Raw genomic sequence first — 14901 nt, 5'->3', positions numbered from 1 at the left:
CCCAACTCCCTCAGCCACTCCTCATATGATCTGCAATATAAATTATAATATAACTGTGCTACAGACAGCATTTTTGTCTGAAGATCTGCTGCAAATCCGTCTTTATTTGATATTAGAACTGAAAATAGAAGGCAACTGAAACCAATTCCAGTGCTGGAAACAAGGCCTGTGGTCCAGGCTCTTTCTAACACACAGGGAAAGAGGCACTGGTGCATCCACAAGCTGTGATCTGCAGAACTTGTCTGTGCCACAGTTTAATGTGAAGCTGCTGGGTTCTTCAGGATAGATGCCAGGATATTTTAGCCAGGCTATTTTAAGTCAAGTAATCAGCAATTAAGTCTGCAACCCTGCAGTGCTTCACTCTTCACAGTTGGCTCTCAGGTTTATATAATACTTTAAAAACCAGTCTATTAAGGGAAGTGTAAATAAAATTTAAACTCATGGTAAAGGCTAGAAGGCATCAATGTCTGTTCCTTCACAGTGACTTCTGTGTGTGCTGGCTCATTAAAATGATCCTTGGTGGCTTTTTAATCCTGGGTGGCTCATGGCCTGGTCTAGTGGAAGGTGTCCTTGCCCATGGCAGGGGGAGTGGAATGAAATGGGCTTTAATGTCCCTTCCAACCCAAACCAGTTTGTCTGGGATTCTGTGAGACTGTGGAAGTGTTTCAGGTTTGCTCTGGTGGTTTTGGAAAGCCAGCTGATAATCCAGGCAGGTGCTTGGTGTTCCTCAGAGAAAGTGTGTTTGGGAGAGCAGCACCTGTGGAAAACAGGTATCCATCAAACCTGCTTCAGGCCTTGGAGATGCAAAGAGGCTTTCAGGAAAAGCATTTATGGAACATGTGGAGGTTGGTCTGGGAGGTGTTTGGAAATGAACTACAAAGGAGCTGTGCAGCGGTTCCTGCACAGACGAGCCCTGAGGAGAGATCTGGGAAGGACAGGAGCCAACTCTGATGTGCTTTCAGGGATCCAGATGAATGAGAGGCTGTTTTGGATGCCTGGGAAAGCTGCTGACTGCTGTGCTTTCATGTGATGCAGATCTGCTCTGTCGGGGCCACGTCAGCACAGGGGCAGCTCCACGAGCGCTCCTTGCCCCAGGTTTTGGAAGGTCTCTCCTGTCACCATGGCAGCTCCCTGGCTGCCCAGGCCATTCTGCAGACATGATGTTGGGGCAGCAAACCATAAAACAGGATCCCTTCCTGAGCACCAGCACAGCTCGTGGTGGGGAGAGCACAGGAGCCACAGGTGAAGCTGAGCCATGGGAGAGGTGCTGGAGTGGAGCATCCCTCCCTCCTCCTGCCTGTAGCTCTGCCTCTGGGTTCACCTCTGGGAAAGGAACTGAAATCAGACTTTTTTGCCTTCTGCTTTTCCTAAAATGTTCTCTTTTCCCCATTCTGTCCGTTCTGGCCCCGTTGCTTTGGCCTCTGGAGGAGTCTGTGCAGGACACAGTGTCACTATGGGGTGAACTGAGGGAACCAGCCCAGGAGAGCTGGATAAAATGTGAGATGATTATTACAAGTGCAGGTTCATCTCAGCAGGGCAAGGGATGAGGTCTGTGCAGAGCTGATGTAACACACCTTGCTGGGTGTGCTCAGGGTCACTGCTGAGTTCCTCACCAGGTTACTGAGTCAGTCCCTGGCAGGACACGTTTGATTTCTCTTTGAAGTGTGTTTAAGGGTTAATTTTCAGTTGCAAGGAGGAAGAGTTTACCCCTGCATCCAGATTTCTGTGTTACACTGGATATCCATAATTGTCTCTGAGCCCACACAGCGCTCCAGGGTGGATGCATGAAATGGAAAACTACATTTTGAGTGGCAAAACCCAACTGCTTCGGAGCGCTGCGGGGCCACGCGCTCTCACTCATCCCTCTGCAGATGTGACCCATTTCCTCGCCGTGTTTTCCTTCAGGCACAACACCCTGTACTGTGACAGGGCCGTGCTGTTGGGTTGGCTCAGTTCACTCCCAGTGGAGCATTCCTCACGGTTTGCAGGTTTTCCTTGTAAAGCAGTGCCACCCTTTGGAGCGGGAGTGATTCTCCGTGGCGATTCCGGGTCCGCGCGCGGCGCTTTTTCCACACGCAGACAGTGGGATTTTGGGGTTGGCCTGTGCAGGGCTGGGAGCTGGACTTTGATCCTTCCTAGTCAGGGTGTTCTGTGGGTATTAAGGTGTTGCTGTGGCTGTCCTTGATCCCCAGTGATTCCCCACAAGATCGGGCGGGTGATCGACGGCAGCCCCGCTGACCAGTGTGGGAAGCTGAAGGTGGGCGACCGGATCTCGGCGGTGAACGGCCAGTCCATCGTGGAGCTCTCCCACGACAGCATCGTGCAGCTCATCAAGGATGCTGGCAACGTGGTGACCCTCACTGTGGTGGCTGAGGAAGGTAAGGAAACTGCCACCACACTGCCAGAGTTGGGTGTTTGTCGCTGCTGAACTTAATGCGCTTAAATCGAGTGAAGGTGCTCGGAAATTATAGAGGGTGAATCGTGGAATATCCTGAGTTGGAAGGGACCCACAGGGATCATCGAGTCCAGCTCCTGGAAGTTGAATCACCTGGAAGCTCCTTTGTTTGCTCTAGAAGAGCTGAAGGCAGGCAGGGCAGAGAGAGGCAGCTGCCAAGGTGATTCCCCCCCCTCAAAAAAAAGATAGAAGTATTAACAACACGATGCAGAGTGAGAGAAATTCTCTTGGTTTCTCATGTGTGAGAGAGAAAAAGTGCTGCTGACATAGAAACACGTCCTGTCCAGGCCTTGTGTTTTCCAACTGAGGAGAAATGACTTCTGTGAGGGGGCTGCAGCAACCAAGGGATGATGCTCAGAGGGAAAATCTTGCACCCCAGCACCACCCATTTCTTGCTGCTGCAGGTGCTGCCAGAGCTTTGTTCCCAGTGAGCTTTGTTCCCAATGAGGCAGCTGCTTCCAGGATCCTCTGTCCCTGCCCTAAGGCCACAGGGATTCCTGCTTTCCAAATCTCTCCCTTTAAACCCCTGAGCTTTTCCTTTCTTCCACGTTAAAAAACACGGATTCCCTAAAGCTGCATCCCTGGGATACAACAGAAACATCCCGTGGTTCTGGCTGCCTGTGGTGGTTTGGACCTTGGTTTTTCCCCCAGAGGCTGAAAAGTCACCCTGCCAAAGGGTCACAACCCACCACGTGGGGAAAAACCCTTGACAAGCTCTTTCTGCAAATCCTTCCCCTTCAAAACCTGCTGTGTCACCTGAGCAGCAAAGAAGTCCTGGGGGCTGCAAAGTCCCATCTTTAGGGACTGTTTTTGGTGTCAGCTCCCAGACCACACTGGGCACCACAGGTTTGTTTCTATGCAAACAGGTCACTACAAATATGTAAAATCCAATCATTTGAAGAGAAAAGCTGTTTTCCAACCCTGCATTTCTCTGGATTGCTGCTTATGGGTTTAATTAAACTCCCTATCATTATTTTGTCAGAAAGTTGGCTTCCTTCACCTTTTAAATAATAAATACCTAAAGCCAGACTGTGAATAAAGCCAGCAGATAATTCTCTAATTTCACATTAGTTGCAAATATTTAACGTGCCATCTCAGCCTGTAACACAGAATTTCAAAGACTTAATGTTCCTTTTTGTCAATGCTCGAAGCAGAGAGGCCTCTATAAATTGTTATTTTTCTATTAAGATTTTTATTTTTATCGGATCTGATTCATTCCAGTTTGAAGGGACACACTTCAAAGCAGTTGCCCAGGGTGATGTTTATAAAGCAACTGAAGTTCGAGTTGGTTGAATTAGATCTGTTTCTCTGCAGCTTTTAGTCACAGAATCTCACACTGGTTTGGGTTGGAAGGACCTTAAAGACCATCTCATTCCACCCACTGCCACGGGCAGGGACACCTTCCACTTGTTTTCAGAATAAGTTTTCTGAATGTCGTGTTTTTACCCATTATTTAGGCATGACCTTACGTGGACTCTGTGTGAGAACTTTTCCTACTGCCTCAATTATAGATTTGCAGCCAAAATGTAGAGATAAAACCAGAACCTGTGGAGACTCAACAAAGAAAGGGGAAAAAAAACCCTCAGTAGCAGGTGGTGAAAGCAGAGTGAAGATCAGTCAGAAGAAATCTGTGGCTTAGGGGAGCTGGAGTTGGCGTGTTTGAGATGTAAAGGATTTCGTGACAATGAAGGAGAAAGAAGCAGAACCTGCTCCACCAAAGTGGGAATATATTTCCACTTTAAAATTCTCCTTGATGTAGCTGGAGAAATGGAGTTTAGCTCACAGCAGAGAGTTCCAGCTGGATGGGAGTGAGTCAGGGCTTCAGGCACTGCAGGGAGGGAGCTGAACCTCAGAGAGGTGCTGCACACTGAGGAAAATGCAGGATGCAGCTCCAAAAAAAAAAAAAAAAACCACACCAAAATGCTCTTTTTTTCTGGAAGCTGTTCAGCCTCACGGAGCACAAATCCTGATCAGGTTTGCTGTTCCCCAGCACTGTCCTCTGAGTGGCAATAAAACCTCTGCCTGGTCCCCCCCAGCCTTCCCAGGCCTGTGATCTTTGCTTTTCGTGCACCAGGAGAGGTTCTTTAACATTTTTCACCAAAGCAGGAGCCTGTCAGCTTTTGTCATGTATTAGCTGGGAACACACGAGAGCAGGCTGCAGGATTTCTGCAAACAGATGGCATTTTTCTTGCCTGTGCTTCTAAATTAAAAATCTGAGGATAAACCAGGAGTAAAAGTTGACATTCTGTCTCTAGAGAGAAACCTCTTTGAGGCATGTCACAGGAGCAGCACCAAGCAGTCCTGTGGAGGGCTTGGGAGGCCTCACATACCTGAGAAATTCAGTTTAATGTGCTTTAAATTTCCCTTCCCTTAAGATGGTTGAGCACTTTTTATATTTTAATGGAATTTTTTTGTTCTTAATTAGGAAATGCACTAATGTGCTGCACCTAAAAGTGCTGGAACATCTCTAGTTTTGGTGCTTGGGTTTATTATTTTAAACCTCATAGGGAAAAAGGAGTTTATTAGTTTTTAATTCAGCACAAAAGTTCATCTTGGGCCACTCTTTGCCCTTCAGATTCTAGCTAAGAGGCAGCTTTTTGCATGGACTGTGGTTCCTGATTCTTAAATGGCAGAGTCATTTTGTGTCCTGAAACATGTTTTTTGTCCATAAATTCAGTGGATTTAAAAGTGCACAATCACTGTTTACCGTGGAAGGGAAAATAAGCTATCTTAAAATATTTTATTAAAATGTTATACTTTAATTTTTACTCAGCTTCTGGGAGAAGGCAAAGCACTTTAAAAATCCCTGTTGATAATTTGCCAGTGAACTTATCCCCCAGTGTGGCTGTGGCACCAGTTCCTCACCTTCCCTGGAGCTGGGCAGGAGAAAACTCTGTGGTGCCTTAAATAAGTTGGCAGTTTCCCTCCTTCCTTGGGGTCTTCACCTCCAAATTCCCATTGATCCTGCAGATCCTCATTCCCTTACCTTTCCAAAGCAATGTTTCTCAGATGGACATTGTTCTTAATCCCTTGCAAAATTTTATTACACTGAATATCCCATATAATGGATCTGACCACCCCTGATCCCTTCTGCCCTTTAGCACCTCAAAACTCTTCTGTCCGTGTCTGGATCCATAAAATTGTGTTATTTTTCTGAGGGAAAGCAGAATGAAAGAATAAAAACAGAGAAGAATAAAAACAGGGGTTTATTTCATGGAACCAACGAGCTGCACTTGGGTTCCTGGAGTGGAGAATCCTTGTTGTGTGAGCGAGCTCAGCTCAGCCCGAGGTGCCACTGGTGGATTCCTTGGGAGCAGCAGCAGCTCTGGTGGTCACTGTGATCCCAGCTGTGGATTTGGGAAGGTCTGTGTGCTGGTTTAAAGGTAAACCAGCAGGGGAAATGAGCTCAACTCGAAGGAGAGATTATAAGTCAGAACAACAATTTAATAAAATAATACAATAAATACAATTATACAGACAAACAGTTGGTTTTAACCCACAAAACCCAAATGCATAACCCAGCACCCTGGGGCATGAACAGAGGGGTGTGAGTTGGGCCCCCTGAGTCCAAAGGAAAAGGAGAGGGGAAAAACCTGTTGGTGAGAGTGCTGGTGCAGTCTGGTCAAGGGTGGTGGTTGCAGTCTGGTTGAGAGCGGTGATCTGCAGTCTTCCTCTGGATCCCACGAGTGGTTAAAAAAGTCCCAAGACTCCAAGATTATATATCCTCAGGTTCAGGCAGGAATGCCCAGTACCTCCCTCAGGGTGGGGAGTTCCACAATGGGTATGAGGACAGGAGCACCCTCCTGTCTCACAGGCCTCTGAACACCCAGTTTACAGCCTGAGGAGTCAGGGCTGCTCTGGGCAGGGGGTGTAAATGGTTCATTGATAACAGTTTCTGGGCAATGGCATGGAAGGCTCTAGAATACCCAGTTTTGGGTTACACCCATCCAGTGATGAACTGGTCCCAGCTGTTCTAACCAGGACATCTGACTGTTGGTTGTGTTTGGATTTCAGAGCACCGTGGGCCTCCCTCGGGGCCGAACTCGGCCCGGCAGAGCCCGGCCCCGCAGCACCGACCACTGGGACCGGCACAGATCAACCCCCCCGGCGCCGACAGGTCTGGGAACGGGGCTGGGAACGGCGGGGAAAGCTTGGGCAGAGGGGTTGGTGTGGAGGTAAAATCCGTGTCCTTTCACCTCTCCACAGGGGAGCCACAGAAGGTGAAGCTGGAAAAGAAGTCTCCGGTGGTTACCGTCTGTCCTGGCCCGAGCACAAGCACGTGGCACAGTCGGATGCTGCTCCAGGTGTTGGCCGTCATTCCCAGGTACAGGAGCCCATCCAGAGGGTGTGGGGACGTGGGATACTCATCCATTGGTGGCATTGCCACGGAGTTCTGGAAAGCAGGACAATTAAACATTTCCCTGTCAGATGTGGGTAGAAAAGCTGTGTTTAAAAACGCACTGAAGCGTCTCACGGAGTGTTTTTGCCCATGCTTTAAATTTGATTATCTCCTTAGGATAAGGGAATTCTCATTCTAATTGTGAAAGAAACAGAAAATGCTTGTCATGGAGCTACTACAGACCCTTTTGGCAAAGTTTCATGAAGGATTTTATTCATCTCTCAGAAGGGAAGATGTTCTGTGTGTTTAGACTTGGAATGGAACCATTACCCCGAGTCACACCTGAGCTGGGGTGGATTCCGTTTAAAACATCTCAAAATACAGGAATGTGTGAAACAAATGTTTAAATCTGCCTGTAGGTCCTCATCTCTTGGTTTTTTGGTTTTTTTTTTCCTTTTTTCCTCCTCACAGAGTCCTGGCTGTTTCCCAGTGGAGCTGGAAAGGGGCCCTCGAGGGTTTGGGTTCAGCCTCCGAGGAGGGAAGGAATATAACATGGGCTTGTTCATCCTGCGCCTGGCTGAGGACGGGCCAGCGGTCAAGGACGGGAGAGTGCACGTGAGTTTGGCTTCTCTAATCAATTTACTGATCAAGTTGACGCATTAATTTACCTGAAGTGGCAAGAAACTCGGTTTTCCCGTGAGCACAGGGGCCCAGAACAGCAGCTGGGCCTCTGCCCTTCTTCCAGCTGTCCCTGTGTGGTGACAGCTGTGGGGTTTGAGAGGAGAGATCCATGAACAGCTCCATGAGCATCCAAAAGGAACTGTCCAGCCTTGCTTGAGTTCCAGTAGCATCCCTGACCCAGCTCCTCAGGGTACTTTAGGACTCCAGCAACAGATTTCACAAAGGAACAGAGAGCTGAAAGGAGAATCAGTGTCCAAGTCAGTGAGTTTTTAAGGAATATGTGTGTGAACATTGTGCTGTTGCCATTCTGGGCCATCTCTGGGGATCCAAACCTAATTTTTTTTCAAAATGTTATGTTAATTCTTACCTTTGTGTGAGGAATTCACTCTCAGATATTGTAGTAAAACCAAATGCATGGGTACAAAAGCAAAGAATGGTGGTAGGTGAGGCTCTGTAGCTACTTCCCAGAGCTGGATTTTCAGAGGCTGGAGTGTGGAGCTGAGCCAGGTGCCCATGAGATGCCATCCCACTGCAGTCCTGGTGCTTCCTGCACTTGTGGCCACTGGCACATGGTTCTGCCTCTGTTTGTATTTGCAGAATGGGGCTGATACAGATACTTGCTGTGAGGCTTAATTGGATGTGGAACTCTAAGTATTGTTAACTTCTCTTCTCCAATTCCTCACATCAATGAGGTTTTTGCCCCTCATGCTTCAGAGACTACACAAGTGTGGTGTTCAGTGCTAATATTTTCTCTTGTTTTCCTTCTTTAAGTGGTGTCACACTGAGCTCCAGGGCTTTGCTTTTTGAGCAACCAGAAGGTTGTTCAGCCCAGAGAAGAAAAGACTGAGGTCAGACCTCATCAGGGTCTGCAGCTTCCTTGTGAGGGGCAGGCACTGATCTCTGCTGTCTGTGAGCAGAGACAGGACCCAGGGAACAGCTGGAGCTGTGCCAGGACAGGGTTGAGTTGGATCTCAGGGAAAGGTTCTCCCCCCAGAGGGTGGTCGGGCACTGAACAGGCTCCCCAGGGCAGTGGGCACAGCCCCAAGGCTGCCAGAGCTCCAGGAGCATTTGGACAACGCTGTCATGGACAAAGTGGGATTTTGGGATGTCCTGTGCAGGGCCAGGAGCTGGACTGGATGATCCTTGTGGGTCCCTCCCAGCTCAGGGTATTCCCTGACTCTCTGAGGTCCCAGCTGACTGTTCCTTGTGTCACTCAGACAACCTGTGCCCTGGCTCTGTGGGGACTGAGGCAGCAAAATCCTGCTGAGAGCTCCAGCTCCAACTCCCCCAGTGATTTCCACGTGGGGTGTGGGTACAGCAGCCTTTTGTAAAGGCCCTTCCCACCCCCTGGCCCCTCACCCTTCCCTGTGCAGGGATGGAGTGTCCCAGCTCAGTGTCCCAGCTGGGCTCAGAGCACCGAGGGGCTGAGCTCTCCCAGCCCCAGGGGATTCACACTTCCCGTGTCATTCAGTTTGTCTCCCTCCTCATCTGGACACGGTGTCGCTTTCTGGCTGTGCTTTTAACACACTGAAGAGGAATTTCTCACCCAGCTGAGCTGTCAGTGTGTCCCTGTCCTACCCTGAGCCAGCACTGACCTCCTTTGGCAGAGTTTATTTAAGGAAGCCCAGACGGTCTCTTCGAGCTGCTCTTGTTACACAGCAGTGACATCCCTTGGCTGTTCTGGGCAGTGCCAGATAGGCCTCCCTTTTTCCTATTTTCCCAAACAGACATCCCTTTTTCATGCTCATTCTGACCCCTTTCCAGCAGCCTGTGGGGTTGGTGTGAGCTGGAATTACCTGCCCAGCACCCCTGTGAGTTGTTAATTGGCCTCAGAGACCTCGGCACTGATCTCTCCTGCCTGGAATAACAATTCCTTCCCTGCCCTTCCACCTGCTGTGCCCTGAGCTGTGCACTGGGTGAAGGTGCCCCTCACCTCACCTGGGGGGTGTGACCTCACTCAGGTGTGACTCAGGTGTGGTTCATCCCTGTGCTCCCTCCACACCACGATCCAGAAGGAAAATACATTCAAGCACCTCCTGGATCTGCCCCATCACTTATAAATGAATAGTAGATAGAAAATAAACACCACCACTTGTAAATAAAAATCCCTTGTGAATAAGTGGTGGAATGTGTCAGTAGTGAGAACTTTGAGACTTTCTTTCCCTGAGCTGGCTGAGGACTGTGTGACCTGTGAGCCCCCAGAGCCCCGGGTCACACCCTGCTCATCACCCCTGGAGGGGTGTCACTGTTGCTGAGTGGATTTCAGCACAAGAGGGAAAACAGAAGCATCTGCCTCTATTATTTAATTTTTTCTTTCTAAGCTAAAAACCACAGTGTCAGAGATTCCCAGGGACTCACCTGCTTGCTCTTTTCTCCTCAGGTTGGTGACCAAATAGTGGAAATTAATGGAGAACCCACCCAAGGAATCACTCACACACGAGCCATTGAGCTGATTCAGGCTGGAGGGAATAAAGTTTTGCTGCTGCTGAGACCAGGGACTGGATTGATTCCAGATCACAGTATGTTGTCTCAAGGGCTGTTTGGTTTCGTCCAAGGTGGGGGAGGAAAGTGGGATAAACAGACTCTGGTGCTTGTTCACTGCAGTAGTTGGCAGTTCCCTTTGTGACAGCTGTGCAAGTGTTTATTTATTATTGAATTAAATTAAAAATTAAAATACAAAAATAGAAAATAGAAATATTTGTTTTAAAAGATGAGGAACATTTTTGGTACAATTAACACATGACAAGTATTTAGGAATATTAAAACCCTGTGAAATTATTCCATATTTTAATAAGTTTCTCAGCTCTGTCCAAGCTAATCAAGCTTCCCTATAAAAATGATTAACCCTGATTGCCTTTTAATTTAAATTAAAATTCTCTATGCTACAGTACTCAGTTAAAAATGCCTGTATTGTCAAAATATGATTTCTACAGATTCATTTCAGTTTTTAGCCTTCTAAGTTAAGGGATGCTTTGTTTTTCAAAGCCAAAACTTCAGGAATCAGGAGAGGAACAACTTTGTTCTCCAAAGGGATTTGGTTTGATTGAAGGTGATTTTTGCCTCTGCAACAGGAAAGGACAATTTCATAGGCCAGATAAAAGGAAGGACAGCAAAGCAAACGCTTGCAGGAGCCACAGAGCTCAGAACTGATGATTTGGGGTCTGCCAGGGCCCCAAAACTGCAAATCAAAGACTTGTGGCAGTGGCAGCATTTTAAAGCAAAGAGCACCTGATTCCCAAATATGCATTTTAGTCTTTTATCCCCTGATGTTGCCACCAGGGTGCTCATGATGAACTTCCTAAATTGGAGGGTCACTTTTATTCTGATAAAGAACTTTTCAGTCCCAGTCCCAACCCAGTTTATCCTTTCAAAATCCCAAACACGGAGTTTGAACTCCCAAATACTTTGTGTGTTCATTTACAGGCAGCAACTGATGTTCACTCAAGGGGTAAAATTGCTCAGAGCTGTCTCCATTTCTTTCCTCCTGAGAGCTTGAAAAGGGCCCTGAACATCCCAGTGCTCTGACCTGCCCAGCACAGTGAAATCAGGGAATTAGTGCAGGGCATGGAAACAGCCCATCTGTGCTGTGCTGGGCTCAGCCTGCACAACCCCTGCCTGGGCCTGGCTCTCACCCTGAATCACCTCCTCAGTGGGGGGGAAAGCTGAACATCGTTGAATATGGTTAAATACAGTCTGCCTTGTGCTCTGATGAGCTTCTGGTTGGGTGGTTGGGCACTGAACGGGCTCCCCAGGGAACTGTCACAGCCCCAGATCTGCCAGAGCTCCAGGAGTGTTTGGACAGTGCCCTCAGGGACAGGGTGGGGTGTTGGGGTGTCCTGGGCAGGGCCAGGAGTTGGACTGGGTGATCCCTGTGTGTCCCTTCCAGCTCAGGATGTTCTGTAATGCCATGGGGAGGTTCTCTTTAAAATGACATTTCCATTAAAATGAGCGTGGAGGTGACTCCTGCTCTCTCCTCCCCAACATCTGACTCCAGCAGGGACCAGTGGAGTTTATCCATGAGGGATGTGCAGGGATTATCTGGGATCACTCCTGGCCCTTTTGTTCACAGGAATCCCCTGAGCTTGAGGGAGAAACACAGAATCACCAAAAGTCTGAGGGAACCTCTGGAGCACATCCCACCCATCCCTCTGTCCAGAGTGGGGTCTGGGATGGGAAGGAGGTGCTGGAGTGGGGAAGGGTTTGTTGCCTCTTGCCTTGCTGTTAGTCCCACATTTCTGGTTGAAATCTTGCTTGCTGTACTCTGTGATTTTTTTGGTATGTACTTCTGGGCTTTTTCTCTTCCTCCTTCAGGTTTGGCTCCTTCCAGTCTGTGTCCCTACGTGAAACCTGAGCAACATTAAGGGCTTTCAGTGCTTTTCTTGGTTTTTCCTTAAAGACTTGGTAAATCTGCATGTCTTGTGTTCCATCTTTTCCTGTTATTTAAGTGCAAAGCTATGAATAACCTCGACTTTTCAGTGTTTCAGGTTTCTTTTAGCATAACAGTTCCAGTTCATTTAGTTTTCTCATATTAAACAATGTAGGTCAGGGACTTTCTATTTTGCAATTTTGCTGTGTAGGCTCTAAAATGGTTTTGATCCAAGCCTGTGTCAGTCCTGCAGGGATCAGGCAGCATTCTGAGCCCTAGTTGTTGGGTTTTTTTCCAAAATCACATCCTCAGGGTTGTTGTAGCTTGTAGAAAAAGACAGTACGTAAATCTGGCTAAATAAGGCTTTGAGAATATGCCACTCCATAATGTTTCTTAAATTGAACTCGGTAATTTGCTGCTGAGGTGCTAAAATTGTGAAATATTTAGTGATTATTATTTTTTGTGTGTAGTTGTTCAGTCAAATCTCTCGCTGTTCACTTCCAGGTGATTGGGATAGTTACAATCCATCTTCGTCAAATGTAATATATGAAGAACAGTCACCATTATCTTCATCTTCCCATTCTGCTTCCCCATCTGAAGTGTGTTATTTACCAGTACCAGGAGAAGCTTTAACCAGAGTTCAGCTGTCTGAGGAACTGGAACAAGCAGAGAACACTGTGCCTGACAAGATAAGCACTTTAACTGAAAACCAGAGTGAGAGGAAGCCTCAGTCTTCTCCCCAGAGAACAAAGAACAGATGGGAATGTCCCTCCAGCCCTGGGTTTGGAATCACTAAAGGTAGTTTGGAAGCAGGGACCAGAAGAGACAGATCTGCCAGTCCAGCAAAGCTGGGGGCTGCTGAGGGACACCCTCCCAGGGGATTCCACAGCCCCAGGAAAGCGGATCCTGAAAAGAACAATCTCTCACATCAACCTGGCAGATCCAGAGGGAGTGAGAGTAAAACCACAGAAACAGGAACGAACAGTAGTGACAAAAAAGAGTATTCCAGTGGAAATCAAGGAAGGTCAGCCAGTCCCCACAGGCACCTCGGGAAGCCGGGAAGTGCAGAAATGGTGGGAAGGAGCCAGGGCAGAACTGGTGGTGTGGAGCAGCTGAAAGGTGGGATTGGTAAACCAGGAGTCAGCAGGAAAGACACGAAGCAGAAAACTGCAGGAAGGATGGAAGGGTGGTCTGCAGAGAGACACTACCCAGCGTTTGAGGGGAACAACCTTCCCTTGAGGGACTGCAGGAGAAACGCCTCCGAGGACGATTTATTGACCAAGTCCAGCTCTGGAGAGCCAAGTTCCAGCAGGTTCAAAACCTCCAGCCTGTCCAACATCCCACTGCTTTCCACGGAGAAGCAAAGGAGGGGGGAACCACAGGAGACTGTCACGCTGAGCAGGCACCACGGAGGGAGACACGTGGAGCTGCCCCATGAAACCAAAGATGGAACTTCCCACCCTGAGGGTTCTCCAGTGAGGAAAACGCCGATAACTCCCGGGCCGTGGAGGGTCCCCACTAAGGGCACCCCAGCAGCAGGAGTGGCTGGAAAACGGCTGTGACTGACTGACACTGTTTTTTTTAGAACATGTTTTAACCAGTTTTCCAATAAGGGTCATTTAAAGCATTGGTTCTTTTCACACAGTTGTCTTTTTTTTTCTTTTTTTTTTTTTTTTTTTTTTTTTTTTTTTTTTTTTTTTTTTTTTTTTTTTTTCTTTTTTTTTTGTCTCAGAAACTGGTTGGAAGTGGGGGGGAAAGGGTTTGATTTGTTCTTAAATTATCTAAGCTGCATGAAGGACCTTTTGGATGCTTCAGTGAAACTCTGCCATGAGCTGCTGTCCCCGTGTCCCCGTGCAGGCCCTTGTCTGCTGCTCCCAACGTTGCACTGCTGCGGCTTCTCCGAGTGTTGTGAGGTCTGAACAAAGTTATTTAATGCCTCTGTTGCCAATGTGATCCTGACTCACTTCCTGCTCTTGTGCCAAGTTTATCTACTGTATCCAGTCAATCTAATCCTCCCCCCCGTGGATTCCAGTCACAGACAAGGCAGGTTTGGGCTGAGGTGGGTGTTTTCTCAGAGGTGGTGCATGTTTGCGTCAGGAAACCCACGTGTTCTTGCTGGGTCAGGAAGGACATGGGCGAGTTGGTTCTGTCAGTTCCAGGGCAGCAAATGAGCCACTGATGCTGCCCAGTTGATGTGTTTCCTGGGGTTTTTATACCCCATACCAAACCCTGTTGACAACAATGGTATTTGATATAATTTTGCGTTTTCTGAACGCAGCAAAATTGCTTTATTGCCTCGAGTCGTAGGGATTTGCTTTGCAAGCATCTTGTGTGAGGAGAGAAAATTCTGGGTTCTGTTAAATAACATAATTCCTTTGGTTTCACTTGTGGCACCACGAAATCCTCAGCCTTGGTGTGGAGCCGATGCTGAAGCCCCATCTTTAATTAATTAATGCTAGTTAGGAATTGGATTTTTTTCCCTCTGTAGAGGTAACAACTGACCTTAGACAGACCCAGCTGCCAGAGCAGCCTCGTCAGTGAAGTTTATGCCTGTGTATATTAGAACTCTCCCATTTTTACGTGGAATGTGTGATCAGGGAGTGTTGATGACACAGAGGGTACAGGAGGCTCGCTCTCCGTGGTTTGGGCTGGCAGAGATGTTTTAAAGAGGGATGTGACCACCAGGACCTCCTGACACCTCAGTCCCCAAGTTGTGAGAACAGCAGAAGCTAAAGGGGTTTATTTTATTCATAGCTTTAGTGATGATTTCCTGACATGTTTAGGTTTTTAATGGTAGAAGGAGCCCGTTGGTCCAGTTTGCAGGAGGAGGAGTAAAGGATGGAGCTTTACTTACTCAAAACTCAAACTAATAGGATTTGCTCTCTGAAATGGAACGAGCAAATACCTCCTTTTGGCTTTGAAACATGGGATGTTTTTAAAGGCTGATGAAGCACAGTGAGGCAGTTCTGAGTGGAATTCTTCCCAAGCACAGCTGACTGCTCAGCCAGCTTTCCCACAAAGACTTTGGGAACTCAAAAGGCTTTAGAGCAGCTCTGAACT

At 47.8% G+C, this 14901-nt stretch overlaps 1 protein-coding gene across 3 annotated transcripts in view; it reads left to right on the top strand.

The window, feature by feature from the left end:
- The window catches only part of MAGI3 (membrane associated guanylate kinase, WW and PDZ domain containing 3), a 66249-nt gene extending 52731 nt beyond the window's left edge, over positions 1-13518 (top strand). For 2 of the 3 annotated variants that reach the window (XM_017821348.1, XM_017821347.1), the window contains exons 16-21: positions 2193-2378; positions 6470-6572; positions 6662-6779; positions 7266-7409; positions 9856-9994; positions 12346-13518. In XM_017821348.1, coding sequence (XP_017676837.1) covers positions 2193-2378; positions 6470-6572; positions 6662-6779; positions 7266-7409; positions 9856-9994; positions 12346-13403 — 1748 coding nt within the window. In that variant the 3' untranslated portion in view covers positions 13404-13518. Of the gene's footprint in view, positions 1-2192; positions 2379-6469; positions 6573-6661; positions 6780-7265; positions 7410-9855; positions 9995-11786; positions 11877-12345 lie in introns of all 3 variants that reach the window. The other variant, XM_017821349.1, reaches the window with a different exon arrangement.
- The last annotated feature ends 1383 nt before the right edge of the window (positions 13519-14901 follow it).

The sequence above is a fragment of the Lepidothrix coronata genome, unplaced genomic scaffold, assembly GCF_001604755.1.
Source record: "Lepidothrix coronata isolate B3197 unplaced genomic scaffold, Lepidothrix_coronata-1.0 Scaffold90, whole genome shotgun sequence".
Classification (NCBI taxonomy): Eukaryota; Metazoa; Chordata; class Aves; order Passeriformes; family Pipridae; genus Lepidothrix; species Lepidothrix coronata.
This window is presented reverse-complemented; position numbering and strand designations above follow the sequence as displayed.